General features: G+C 39.3%; 1 protein-coding gene across 14 annotated transcripts in view; it reads left to right on the forward strand.

The window, feature by feature from the left end:
• fnbp1b (formin binding protein 1b) overlaps positions 1–15616 on the forward strand; it is a 100022-nt gene that overhangs the window by 16334 nt on the left and 68072 nt on the right. The window contains exon 1 of one of the 14 annotated variants that reach the window (XM_073825244.1): positions 8–184. The exons of the other annotated variants lie outside the window; for them this stretch is intronic. Coding sequence (XP_073681345.1) covers positions 29–184 — 156 coding nt within the window. The 5' untranslated portion in view covers positions 8–28. Of the gene's footprint in view, positions 1–7; positions 185–15616 lie in introns of those variants that run through there. 14 annotated transcript variants of the gene reach the window in all.

Here is a 15616-nt window from a genome sequence, read left to right on the forward strand (position 1 = left end):
TCCTATTTTTTAGTTTCACGTAATATTGATGATGCACGAACAGCTGTATGATTTCTTGAACAGACGGCAGTCGGTGGGTTCACTCCGCTGGTTCCTGGAGGAACCGGACCCTCCGTCCCCTCTGCCTCTCACCCCATTACAGGAGTACTTTCAGAAGCTCCTTGAGATGAAGATGCTCAGCAGTGTGAGTAGGCAGACTGGACGTACAATTACAGTAGTATACAATTTATTAAATGACTATTTGGAATACTTGATTCTGATTGGTCAAATGTGGCATTCTATGTTAAAATATTTTGTATGTTGGCTTTAAAACTATAATTACTCGTTGTTCTAGGATACTGATTTCTTAGTGTTATGTCTCACGTATCACTCTGCACAATTTTGAAACCAAGTTTCATTTCTCTTTATGTATTTGAGAAGTATTGGTGCAGTAAATCCTATCGGCTTTATGTTGAAGTCCTGGGACTGGATTCATAAAACTATTTTAAATTTAAATTATAAGAATGAAATATAAGTTTGAAGGAGTGTTCAAAATTTTTTTTTAATTTCAATGAATTTTGGCTGTTTTTGACCTGAAAACTTAAATCATTTAAAGTTACAAGAGTATATAATTTAACTTTTTAACTCACTGATTTGTGAAGGTTTTTCTAGTTAAGAAATTGACACTTAAAGGATTAGTTCACTTTCATAACAACAAGATATGTTTTCCTAAAAAAAAAACACAATTTCTTTACGACTGAGGAAAGAAAGACATGAACATCTTGGATGACAAGGGGGTGAGTACATTATCTGTGCATTGTTGTTATGAAAGTGAACTAATCCTTTAAGCTTTAATGAAGGCTTAATCGACTAATTAAATCGACTAATTGGCTAATTAATTATGAACAAGTGAATTTGATTGTGATTGATCGGAGTGGAGTAATCTTAGTGAATTTCATCACCATTATATTAGGCTTGTGTCAGCTTGGAATCTTGAGTTTCCTGCACACATCAGCAATGCTTGAAATTGAGTTTGTGTGGCTGAGATCACACAGGATGAACATGAGTGTGTAAATGTGTCATCCTTCCAGTCAAAGTGACTCAAATTCCAGCTCTCACTTGTGGGTGGGGCTTTGAATGTGACAGACAGATGGGACTCCACCCAAAACCACTTCATTTACTTTTTATGAGAAATTAAACTGTTGCATCAGGATATGTGTAAAATTGCAAATCACTCTCATGCTGTTCACTCTCTATCTCTCTGAATACAGTTAGAAAAACCTCAAGAACAGCAGAGAAACACTCTAGCAACCACATAGTAACATGCTAAAATCACTGTCCTATAACTGTAGGGCAATGCGCCATAAAGCACTCAGACAAAGACTATAGAATATCGAAGACGTGTCACTCGTATAGTTTTGAACACCCATTATGGCCGCAAAGCCCCGCCTTCTTAATGAAAGAGTCAATCATTGATTAGTAAAGTCAGCGCGTCTCGGCAGCTGCCGTTAGAAGTCCTGGTTGCTAAAGAAACAATCAGCATTCTAAGATGTGTGCTCAGTACTGAGCATGCACACTGGCTGACCTACCACGTAGCAACGCACTATCAACCACTCTCAGATCACACCAGCAACCACATAGCAACGTGCTATCAAGCAATCAAATCCCCCCCAGCAACCGTATAGCAACATGCTACCCCAGCAACTGCTTAGCAATGCATTGTCGACCCCTTAATCACCCCAGCATCTGCATAGCAACATACTATCAACCATTTAGACCACCTCAGCATCCGCATAGCAACATAATATCAACCAATCAGATTACCCCACCAACCACATACAACACACTATCAACTACTCAGATCACCACAGCAACTGCATAGCAACGGACTAACAACCACTCAGATCACCCCAGCAACTGCATAGCAACACACTATCGACCACTTTGATCACCCCAGCAACTGCATAGCAACACACTGTCAACCCCTTAATCACCCCAGCAACTGTATAGCAACGCACTATCGACCACTTTGATCACCCCAGCAACTGCATAGCAATGCACTATCAACCAGAGTATGTGAGCGGAGTGGAGCGGCAACAATTTCCCCTCCGCGCTCAGTGCATTTAATAATCGCTCCTCTCCAGCTCCACTCCGGGTTCACAATTTTCCGCTCCCGCTCCACTCCTCGCTCACTGATATCAGAAACACCGCTCCGCCTTCGCTCCGCGTCAAAACATTCAGAAATAGCCTTATGTTTTAAATATAACGGTCCTGTTCATAACACATATTAAAACAACAGGAGAGTTTGGAATAGTGTGCAAACTTTGTACCTACCACATACCAAGCTAATAACATTGTCAGCATTAAAAGAGTATAACTACTGCTTTATGCAGTGCAAAGTTTGTAATGAAAATAACTACATTTTCGTCAGTTATTTTACATATGGATCGCTGCATTTCTTACAGATTTCTGATAATTCGAAATCGGATACCATTACATTTGTTTTAATGCATTATTGTCACAGCGATTGCGTGTGAATAAGTGCTGCACATGTTTAAATGAGGCTTTCACCTGAATATATTCAGTATCTAGAAGGAACAAACTAAATCCTTGTGAACTATAATTTACCGCTCATGTCCATTCACATTATTTCTGATTTGAGTGATCCATCTCTATCAAGCTAAATATGTTTAACATGTGAATGCCTGCTTATTATGCAGTTATATTACGGACCGTTGGCATGAATTGTACTTATGATGGAGCGATGGTGGAGCACACTTGGAGCGAGTGAAAACCACGACGCTCCGACTTTTCAAAAATCCGCTCCTCCCTCCATTCAAAATCACACCGCTCCACTCCGCGCTCCGCTCGCACTCCGCTCCGCTCACATACTCTGCTATCAACCACTCAGATCACCCCAGCAACTGCATAGCAACACACTGTCAACCCCTTAATCATCCCAGCATCTGCATACAGTAGCAACACACTATCAACCACTCAAATCACCCCAGTAACTGTATAGCAATGCACTATTGACCACTTAGATCACCCCAGCAACTGCATAGCAATGCACTGTCAACCCCTTAATCACCCCAGCATCTGCATAGCAACACACTATAAACCACTCAGATCACCCCAGCAACTGCATAGCAACGCACTGTCGACCACTTAGATCACCACAGCAACTGCTTAGCAACGCACTGTAAACCCCTTAATCACCCCTGCAGCTGCATAACAATGAGCTATGAAGTACTAAGTTCCCCCCAGCAACCACATAGCAATGTGCTATCAAACACTCAGATCACCCTAGTAGCGAACAACCACTCATATTACTCTAGCAACCACATAGTAGCACTCAGAATGCCCTAGCAACCCCATAGCAACACACCGAACACACTTAGCAACCACTCAGAACTACTTGGCAACAAGTGGTAACTTCAGAAGTCTAAAAGTCCACAGTTTTTCATTGTGTTATGCTTTTGTGTGCGTTTATGAACATCTGAGACCTTCTCTCAGTAGCAGAAAGGGATTTTTATGTTAGCATTTGAGATTTATGATGCTAGCAGTGTTTATGGAGTGGTTGTGGTGATGCTCTCTTGGGCGTTTTAAATGGATGGGCAATTTCAGAGCAGTGTACTTGTTATGATGCCCTACTGCACGTAGAGAAGACGTTTAAGTTCATGTTGGACATTTTCATGTCACAAGACAAATGTTGGTGATAGGACCATCCAAGTGTGTGTGACACTTCTGTGTATCATGACTAAGAGGTTACAGTAGCTCTGTTCTGCCTTTTTGTGCAGCACAAAGACCCTGTGTGAAAGACCAATGGACGGACTGGCATTCGCACACACTCACACATAGATACACACACAAACTGCTCAACGTCTCACACAAATATTTCTCCCTGAATGCAAACCGCCTACAAGCGCCAGCCACAATGAACAGAGGCTATTGAACGAAGAGAGAGAAGCTTCTATTTCCTACAATGAGCATAACTTCAAAACATCTCATGACGATTGAAAAACCCCTACCAAACATACTCATAATGGACAATAGCTATGTTTACATGCACCAATTTTCAGTCTGATCCAATTTGTTTTCAGACTCTGAAAGTTGTTTATATGAATCCTTACTTTGAAATCCGATTCACACCTTTTTTATGTGTGCAGTTCTTGTATTTTGAACAAACCTTATGTGCAATGGCTTTACTGTGAGTATAACTGTAATTTCAGAATATGTCAGAAGAGCTTTTTTAGCAAATGTTTAGTGAATATTCAGTGACTAGTACTGACAATCAAGCACTTGCATCATCCCATCAACCACTCAGATCAGCTCAGTAACTCAGTAAATAGCACCCAGCAACTTCATAGCAATGGACTATCAACTGCTCTGGGGTGCGTTTCCCAAAAGCATTGTTTGCTAACAATAGCCGTAAGTTCCATTGAACTCTAATAGTAATGATGGAACTTGTGACCATAGTTGCTTTTGGGAAACGCACCCCAGATCACTCCGGTAACCGCATAGCAATGGGCTATCAAACACTTAGATCACCCCAGCAACTGCATAGCAACAGACTATTAACCACTCAAATAACCCCAGCAACTGCATAGCAACGGACTATCAAACACTTAGATCACCCCAGCAACTGCATAGAAACACATTATCAACATTCAGATCACCCCAGCAACCGCATAGCAACATACTATCAACCACTCAGGTCACCCCAGCAACTGCTTCGCAACGGACTGTCAATCACTCAAATCACCTCAGCAACTGCATATCAATGCCCTATCAACCACTCAGGGGTATGTTTCCCAAAAGCATCGTTAGCTAACTATGATTGTTAGTTCCATTGAACTCTATTGGTAACGACGGAACTTGCGACCATGGTTGCTTTTGGGAAACGCACCCCAGATCACCCCAGCAACTGCATAGCAATGGACTATCAACCACTCAGATCACCCCAGTAACCGGATAGCAGCATGCTATCAACCAATTAATCACTCCAGCAACTGCATAGCAATGCACTACCAACATTCAGATCACCCCAGCAACTGCATAGCAATACACTATCAAACACTCAGATCACCCCAGCAACCGCATAACAACGAACTATCAACCACTCAGATCACCCCAGCAACCGCATAGCAGTGTGCAATTAACCACTAAATCACCCCAGCAACCATATAGCAACATGCTATCAACCCATTAATCACTCCAGCAACTGCATAGCCACAGACTACCAACATTCAGGTCATCCCAGCAACTGCATAGCAACACACTATCAACCACTCAGTTCACCCCAGCAAACGCATAACAATGCACTATCAACATTCATATCACCCCAACAACCACATAGTAACACTATCAACCAATCAGGGGCATCGTTACTAACTAGAGTCGCAAATTCCATTGAATGCTAATGGTAATGACGGAACTTGCAACCATAGTTGTTTTTGGGAAATGCACCCCAGATCATCCCAGCAACCAGGGCCGGCCCTGTTCATCTGGGGGCCCTAAGCAGGATAATTTTGGGGCCCTGCCTTGCAAAAGCATGCAAAAAAATCGAGTATTGCCAGTAGCCAGGTTTCCATCCAAAGATTTTTTTTGTGGGAAAAAAACAAAAACAAAAAAAAAACAAAAAAACATGTAAAGCTTCGGAATTTGCGCTTTCGACATAGCTGATGGAAATGCCTTGTCGATTAAATTTCTTATGTGTCAAAACAATCTTTTTTCGTTTAACTTTAGAACATTAATTTTTAATCCATACTTCAAATGTCACAAAAATCTGTTTGGAAACACTTTTTGTAGAGAGGCAAATAAATGTGAGGCAGCGTCCCTGTTCGTGTTGCTAATGTTAAAGCACCGTTTTCCAGTTCAAAAAACGCATAAATCATATTCATTTGATTAAACTGACAAGTTACCTCTCAAACATACATATCTTAATTTAATGTTCCTTTAGTAGGCTACGTTGCAAGTTAAAATGTATTCATTTTGTTCTGAAAATCTTGTTTTATGTGGATATTGGAATGATAAGTACAACATTTTAAATTAACTCGTTTTGGCTTGTTAGTAGCTTCTTATATTTTTGTTCTTGTGTTATGAGTATCGTTCCATTAAATTTAAATGATTTGTCCTAAAATGAGAGGAAATAAAACAGCATGTTTTTCAATATGTTTGACTGTATTTTATTTTGACAATGAAGCCGCGTTGTCGATCCAGTTAGTAGCCTAATGCTTAACTGCGCGCAGGAGGCGCCAGCACGCTCACTTGATTTTTTTCCCCCTTATAAAAGTGGAAGAAACTTACAATAGCCTACTCCTTCGTTTGTGGTCATATAAGAGTAGTAAGACATTATTCCAAACTATTCTAAATATTTATTTTATTTATGCACATTCACATTAAAAACAAACAGTCTGCTTTTGTAAAAAAGAAAACAAAAAGGATGCCGCTTTCTCAAAAGCGCATCAGAAAAAAGAAACTAAATTCTGCATAGGTTGATATAGGCTACTAATTGTTTCACGTTTTTTTTCGTTTTGTTAATTCATTATTTATTTAGAAAAATATATTTTGCATATCTATTTGTTTCTTTTATATAGCTTTTATAATGTTTTCCTCCATTTGCAGAATCGCTGCAGGTGCGTGACCATGTGAATCCTCACATTCTGTTGTTTATGCTGCTTTTTGCGTGTATAAAATTAATCCATGGAAAACAAATTTAGGTATTTTTTATGGGTCACAGCCGCGTATTAATTAAAATTTCATTTAATTGTACTTTAACATAACCTTGTCGGTTAACGGTTAAAAATGACCGTCGGTTGTCAGGAGAAATAATCGAAATTAACATTCCTATTTAAAAGTTAATCAGAAAAAATGATAGAAATACAACTGCTCCTTTTTATGATTATTGTTGATGATCAAGTAAATAGTCTAACAAAGTAAAAAAAAAAAATACCTCTTGACACTTACATTTAGTATTAGGTTTTGTTTCAAATGGATAAAGAACAGGCTACTAGCCTATATAATTTACGCAATATAGGCGAAATTATGTATGGAAACAGCTCAAGGGCAATTTTTTTTTTTTTTTTTTTTTTTTTTGCGATACACCAAATCTTATGTCACGGTTTCTTTTTTTTTTTAGGGATGAGGTCATTATGCACACCATTTTATCGGTAAAAGGCCGGTTGGACAGCAAATTTCGCAGGTTTATTTTACGCATATTCTCTTTGTCGATTAACAAAAAAGTTCGAAAACTGGATGGAAACTTGGTTAGTGACAGCCACGCGCTTTGCAACGTAATGACTTGGATCACTAGTGGGGGCCCCCTAGTGGCGGCGGGGCCCTAAGCAGCCGCTTAGTTCGCCTATAGGGAGGGCCGGCTCTGCCAGCAACCACATAGCAACGCACTATCAACATTCAGATCACCCCAGCAACCGCATAGCAATGGACTATCAACCACTCAGATCACCCCAACAACCACATAGCAACACACTATCAATCACTCAGATGCATAGCAACGCACTCACAAAGAACAGTTTGTAAGATGGAAAAAACATACATTAATTTGATGTAACTTGTATGTAAACATATGGATCACTGTATGGTGCATGTGTGGAACATATTTTTGAATCTGATTGAGAAAATAATGGGTTTCAAGTGTTTACTTGCTCAATTTTTTTTCTTAATTTGGTTCCTGTTGACCACCCCTTTCAAATATAATTTGGATTAAGCTCACTCTATTGGTTTGAGGTGTTTATATGAAAGCTTTTCAATCTGATTGAGCCATCAAACGGATTATTCGGTTGCATGTAAACATGGCTAATGTATGTGTGCTGAAACTGTCAAGACTAACTAGACTAAGTTCCCAGTAGGCCACGTTATTCGAGGAATCATTTGTGTCTGTTGAGCAAACGGTGCTAATAAGATCATCACACTGACCCCGTGTGTTCCCCATCCGTCACCACAGCCGTTCTACATTTGCACGTTCTCAAAGCCACTTCCTGTGTCAGCTGTTTTTAGGTCAGCAGGATTCTGCCAAGTGTTTTTAACGTTCCTCAGGGCAGAAAAACTAAATAATAGTAATAATAGAACAAATTATTAATCTAATTTATTGTATGATGATATTTCATTCTGACTAAAAGTTCAGAAGGGATATAGATGTTATAAAGTGCCTGTAACATCTGACATTTTGGTTTGTTGCATGCTAAAGCAAAAACCATGATAACCATGATAACCATGTTGGTATAGTTGGATGAATATTGTGAACCAACCCTTTACTGATAATAATGTGTACGATGCTGTTCACTTTTTATTCCATCAAAGAAGTTATAGTTATTTGTATACCTGTGTGACTCAGACTTTGTGTTTTTTGGGGGAATTTTATGTTGATGGTGTTTCAGTTTCATGATGTCAGTTGATGAACAAAAACAGCTCTTGAAGTGTGAGTGTGTTTGGAGTTTTGGAAAATTTCCTTTTGGTAATTAAATAAAAAGCTTACAAGAAACACATTTATTTTTTAGTTGATTGACAGTACAGAGGTTATACAAGCAACTCTCTACTGCTTCAAGAGTTCAGCAGTGGAACTGCAGGAAGTATTTTTTAACTCACTATTTACACAAAACGTGTTGGCCTGTTAGTGGTTGTATCTGTGTCAGTAGCATCTCTGCGTGTGTGTTTATGCAAACATGTGTGTCCAGTTTACTCAGAGATCAAGTCTGAGTAAATCGTTTACAACCAGCAATAAAACGATCTGCTTATTTTCAGTGTGAGGTTTACTCATTTCAGAGTTACACCACACAGACCACTACGACATTAAAAAAAAACTTTGTCTGCAGTGGATGCAATGAATTTCCTGACCTGGGATCAGATCACCCTGTTCTTATTAACCATGTCCCACCTGAGACAAATCAGCAAACTGATCTCAGGTCAGTAGTTAAAACTCATAAATCCAGCTCCAAATGTGTTAAGGTTTGCGTTCTAGTTGAGTTTCGTCTGATCAGTGATATATTTAGCGTTTCCTCTCTTTCTCTCTCTTTGATTTGAGTAAATGAGTGGAGTTCTTCATTAGTGTAGCGGTTAATTGGCCCGTCCCAAAGCACCAGAGCAGAAGCCTGATGAAGCTGGTCTCTCTGGCTAAATCAAGGCCAGATTTCACAAGGATGGAGAGTGAATCATGGTGTGTGGATGTTGAAAGTTTGTTGAGTTCACAGCAGGAGAGTAGATTGAAAACACATTGACTGATTTCAGAAATGTTGAGAGAAAAACTCTTGCCAAAATGTTCAGTTTCCACCAAAAAATTTCTTACTACACTAAGTATTTCATTTTAATTTCTATATTTTCTGTAAATCGTTGCGAGGGCATTGAAAAGTGGTTACTTGGGTGTTCTGGGTGGTTGCTATGGAGTTGCTAGGGTGTTCTAAGTAACTACTAGGGCATTCTGTCTGGTTGCTATAAAGATATAAGGGCGTTCTGGGTGATTACTAGAGTTTTCTGGTGGGTTGCTATGGAGTTGCTAGGGCATTCTAAGTAACTACTAGGGTTTTCTGTCTGGTAGCTATGGGATTGCTAGGGCATTCAGTTACTAGGGGATTCTGTGTAGTTGCTATGCAGTCATTCTGTGTGATTACTGTGTTTTCTGGGTGGTTGCTATGCAGTTGCTAGGGCATTCTGAATAGTTGCTATGCAGTTACTAAGGTATTTTGGGTGGTTGCTATGCAGTTGCTAGCTCATACGAACTGAAAAGCATTAGCAATGACCCAGAACACCCCATCAACTTCATAGCAACCACCCAGAAACTGTGATTACTGTTTTTTTCCTGAATGGTTGCTATGTAGTTGCTAGGGTGTTCTGGGTGTTGCTTAGGCATTGATAGTTGCTTACTAGAGAGTTCTGGGTTATTCCTATGTGGTTCCTAGGGCATTATGGGTAATTGCTTTGTGGTTGCTAGAGCATACTGAAGGGTTGCTATGGAGTTACTAGGCCATTTCTGTGTGGTTGCTATGCAGTTGCTAGGGCGTTCGGGGTATTGCTAGTATTAATATTGATAGAGGTATTGATAGATGCTTACTAGAGTGTTTTGAGTGTTTCCTGTATGGTTGCTAAGGCATTCTGAAGGGTTGCCATGCAGTTACTATTTCTTTTTGGGTCGTTGCTGTGCAGTTGCTAGCTACTAGGAACTGCATAGCATTAGCAATTATTTTAGAATATTCTAGCAACTGCATAGCAACCACCTACGAAGAGACTATACCTGTTTTTCAGGGTAGGTGCTATGCGGTTGCTAGGGTGGGGTTGGTAGGCGCTTACAAGAGTGTTCTGGGTATTCAGTTGCAAGGGCGTTCTGAGTGGTTGCTATGCAGTTGCTAGGGTATTTGGGTAGGTCTGCCTACATAATTTGAAAAGAATAACAAAAAAAGGTTAAACATGCCAAAGTTTAAGTGTAGTACATATGCATAATAGCGATGGTCGTCAGCTCTCCTGTGTTTACAGACAGGATCTCAGTGTCTGACTAGTGCTCTGCTCTTCGGAGTCTTTGGATTTAATGAGTTCATGAGAGACGAGTGAACTCTAGGATTTCTGGGTGTCCCATCAGAGCACACAGTGTCTATTTATAGAGAAAGAGGAGGCGTGTGTGCATGTGTTTCTGGATGATGGAATATATGTCATACAGCTATTCTCATGCTTGTGTTTTTGTGCAGTTGTGTGTGTTTTATTTCAGGCTGAATTACAGCATTCTGCCGTGCTCACGAGAATAATTATTATGAAAAATGTGCTGTTTCTTCCATGTGTAGACTAGAGTATGACCTCATTTTTGATTCAGAATCCAGATGACATCATCACATTGATCGTAAGAGTGTATTTGTGTATTTAAGGGAATAGTGCACCTTAGGGGCGTTCATACAACACCATTTTTAACTAAAAACAGAACACTATGTATTTTACAACAGTATTTTGGGTGCCTGAAAACATAAACTGCTGAAACAGGTGTTGCTAGGGTGTTCTGAGGGGTTGTTAAGCAGTCACTAGGGTTTTCTAGGTGATTTGTTGCTTGGGTTTTCTGGATGCTAACTGGGTTTTCTGTGTGGTTGCTATGCAGTTGTTAGGGTTTTCTGGGTGGTTGCTGGGGCATTCATAGACAAATGCTTACGTGTTCTGGGTGTTTCCTCTGTAGTTGTTAGGGCATTCTGATGGGTTGCCATGCAGTTACTAGGGCATTCTGGGTGGTTTCTATGGGTGTTCTAGGTGCTTACCAGGATTTCTGTGTGGTTGCTATGCAGTTGCTAGGGTGTTCTGGATTGTTTCCGGAGCATTGATAGACAGATGCTTACTAGAGAGTTCTAGATGTTTCCTATTTGGTTGCTGGGGTTTTCTGAGGGGTTGCTATGCAGTTACTAGGGCATTCTGGGTGGTTTCTATGGGTGTTCTGGGTGCTTACCAGGTTTTCTGTGTGGTAGCTATGCCGTGGCGAGGGTGTTCTGGATGATTGCTGGGGCATTGAGACACATGCTACTAGAGAGTTCTGGGTGTTTCCTCTGTAGTTACTAGGGCATTCTGGGTGGTTTCTATGGGTGTTCTGGTTTCTTATCGTGTTTTCTGTGTGGTTGCTATGCAGTTGCTAGAGAGTTCTGGGTGTTTCCTATGCAGTTGCTGGGGTGTTCTGAGGGGTTGCTAGGCAGTTACTAGGACATTCTGGGTGGTTTCTATGCTGTTACTTGGGTGTTTTGAATAATTACTGGGTTTTCTTGGTGGTGGCTATGCTGTTGCTACATAGCGATCACCCAGAAAGGGTGACTACTGTAGCTGCTGTGCAATTTGCTTCTTATGATCACTTGGTAGTCCCAAGTAAATAATAACTAACCGTTTAGGTATGTGCATGCATAAAACTGTCCTTGTGTCTCTTTGTATTATGGATTAAAAACTCCAGGGGGGTTTTGAATATCAGACGTCTTTTAAATTCCTTTCTTTCTCCCTCTCTTACTCTGAGTCATTTTCTCCATTTCTCCCTCCAGTTGCTCAGTCACCACCTGGCAGAGCTTTGATTTTTACACACGTGCAGCTCAGACGCCCACAGCCGAGCATGTATTAGTGCTCAGCCTCTTCCCAATCTCTTGTTTCCATCCAGTAGACGAGTTCACAGCGGATGCAGGTGCTCGGCAATCTGTTCACTCTCCGTTCAGGGTCGGCTGGTGGCCCTTCGTGACCCTCATTAATCCACGCCAACTCGCCGTGTACAGCGGGATGTTATTGCAGACGTCGCTGCTGCTGGGGTACAGGGGATATAATCATTCCGTCATCTCTACCGCCTATCAGAGAACGTTACAATGTAAACATCGTGAAAATGTTATGAACAACGTTCCAAATCATGTTAATAGTATTTGATTAATGTTCTTGCAATGTTTGAAGGAAACGGTCTTGGTGCAACTTTGTTTGAATGTCTGTTGGAGCCGGAATTTGCAAATTGGGCCTAATTTATTTTAACCTTTTAAAGTGCTTGTAATCAGATTATAGTTACTTTTTTATAGATTATTACATGATTACATATGTGACCCTGGACCACAAAACCAGTCATAAGGGTCATTGCTTTACAATTTAGATTTATAAATCATAATAATAAGTAAGCTTTCTATTGATGTATGGTTTGTTAGGATAGGACAATATTTGGCTGAGATACAACAATTTGAAAATCTGGAATCTGAGGGTGCAAAAAAAAATCCAAACATTGAGAAAATCACCTTTAAAGTTGTTCAAATGAAGTTCTTAGCAATGCATATTACTAATAAAAATTAAGTTTGATATACTTACAGAAGATTTACAAAATAACTTAATGCAACATGATCTTTAATTAATAACTTATGTTATTAATTACAATTTTCATTTGTGGTTAGTAATGGACTACAGTTTGTAATTTAGTAATTTACCCAGCACTGGATACAACATAGATAAAACAGTATTTTATAAAAGAACATTATTGTAAACGTACTACAATTACTGCAACATTAACACATTAAGACTTAAATTTAGAAAACTTGGGTTTTGATATTTGCACAACCAAAAATAGGCTTTAAATGCTTAAAAACTTCACAACAAATCGCTTATGTTGTGCAACACCTATTGTTGTCGTGTTCCTCATTTGTTTGCTGCTTTAAATAGAAAGTTCTGCTAAATAACTGATGTAAATAGGAATGTAAATTCCACATCAGGTAGTGTATTACTTGCTTTCGGGAGCTGCGCTGGATCTGTCTGGTGCTCTTTGGTCGCTGCTAATGTCTGGGATTGAATTAAGAAGTAGAACCACTGAACTACTGTAAATCTGGCGCCCAGACGCTGGTTGGATCAGCTCCAGATGTGGAGCATGTCTGCTTCATGCTGGTTTGCGGAGTTTAATCTGTGGATAGAGATGGAATCTGGATTATAATCCACCATTGTAACACTGGATTCAGCATTTGATACTGGCGGACAGACTGGTTTTGACTGGAGAATTGTGCTGGTTGGAACTGAACAGGCGGTTTTGGTACTTGTTTTGATTTTAGAACTGGTTCAGGCGCAGTGGAGATGGGTGCTGCTTCATCATTCAAAGAAGAACCATGGACTAAAATATTATCGACGCAAAGGGTAAATAAATATGCTGATGCTTTTGTGTAGCAATACTGCATCATTTTATATAGAGATTTAATATGAAACATTTCATCAGTGGTTGTGTTTATAATATTGCTTGGTTTGTTGTTTAATGGTGGTGTTTGTCAAAAGATAACATTAACACACATTGACTTTGTCATTTTTAAAACCATACTTTTACTTTTTATAAATATATTTTTTAGGATAAGTCGCTTTTGTTGTACTCTTCCTCATGTTTAGGTGACTTTAGATGCAGTTGTCTGCTAAATATATAACTGCACATGTAAATTGGACGATACCATTACCAACCCTAACCTTTATTTGAATGTTAAACCAGCTGAGCAAAAAGTACATTCATGCTATTCTTAGATGTGAGAAAACACATTATTTAGTCCCCCATGAAGACGTTTTCCATGTGGGGACGTCCCTAAAAGGTGACGTCAATTTTTGATGTTTTCAATACTTTGTCGGCTCGAAAATTGCAAAATCTGCCCACATGAACAGCGACGCAAAGCGTCTTTACTGTTGGTTGCAGTCTGGATTTGTCTTGAACTTGTAGCAGCTCATAGACATGTTTGCATGCTGAAAATGTCAGACAGCCGAGCATCCGTTTGTCACATATTACGCCGTCTCACTGATCAAAACCACAAGACTGTATACGATCACACAGCAGAATTTCAATTTGCCCGCTTTAAACCTTCAGCTGCTGCTCTTCTTGTCTCTGCAGTGTGTTACTAAAGACTGTGTTGTGTAAGAGGAGGTGATCTGTGTTTAAATGAGGCCGGCTAATCGTATTAGGTCATTTGTATTACCCAGATGCTGACAGGGGACTTTGGCACTGCGTGTGTGTTTCTTAGCTGTATTCTTCCATTGCTAGTTTTAATGGCCTCAACAGAAATGAAAATTCAGTCATCAGTCATTATTTACTCACCCTTGTGATGTTCCAGACCCAAATGCTGTTATTTTTTCCATTAAACACACAAAAGTAGGAATTTTTCCAGAATATTTCTATGCAGTTCTTTACATATTAATCATTTATAGTGACCACAAAGAAGCAAAACAAACAATAAACATAGTCCATATGATGTTGTGCACTGAGATTTTTCGCAAAATTTCAGTGTTTCTCACACAAAGCTATTGTATTTCTTCTGAATGCATAGAATTTAGCATGCATGTTTTTTTTATGTACAGTTGAGGTCAAAAGATTACATCCCGCCTTTCAGAATCTGCAAAATGTTATTTATTTTACCAAGATCATACAAAATGCATGCTTTTGTTTATTTAGTACTGACCTGAATAAGATATTTCAAGAAAATAACAGTTGAATTTATAAAAATGACCTCGTTCAAAAGTTTACATCCCCTTGATTCTTAATACTGTGTTGTAATGCATTAAAAACCATGCATTAAAACTTTAGAATTTGAAAATCAGGGTAAATGTAACTTATTTTGTCTTCTGGAAAACATGTAACTACCTTTTTGAGCCTCAGAAGGGTAGTACTAAATGAAAAAATACAATATTTAGGCAAAATAAGAAACATTTACACATCTCTATTCTGTTCAGAAGTTTTCACCCCTGACTCTTAATGCATAGTTTTTCCTTCTGGAGCATCAGTGAGCGTTTGAACCTTCTGTAATAGTTGCATATGAGTTCCTTAGTTGTCCTCAGTGTGAAAAGATGGATCTCAAAATCATACAGTCATTGTTGGATAGGGTTCAATACACAAAAATGCTGGAAAACCAAAGAATCTGTGGGTCCTGAAGGATTTTTCTGAAGAACAGCAGGCAGTTTAACTGTTCAGGACAAACAAGGGACTCACGAACAGCTATCACTAAACAAAAAAACACAGCAGTGGATCATTCAGGTAACAACACAGTATTAATAATCAAGTGTATGTAAACTATTGAACAGGGTCTTTTTTATAAATTCAACTATTATTTTATGTGAAATACCTTATTCAGGTCGTTATTAAATAAACAATAACAGGCATTTTGTATGATCCCTCTTCCTTTGGTAAAATAACTAA

Source organism: Garra rufa, chromosome 19 (genome assembly GCF_049309525.1).
Source record: "Garra rufa chromosome 19, GarRuf1.0, whole genome shotgun sequence".
NCBI classification, from domain to species: domain Eukaryota; kingdom Metazoa; phylum Chordata; class Actinopteri; order Cypriniformes; family Cyprinidae; genus Garra; species Garra rufa.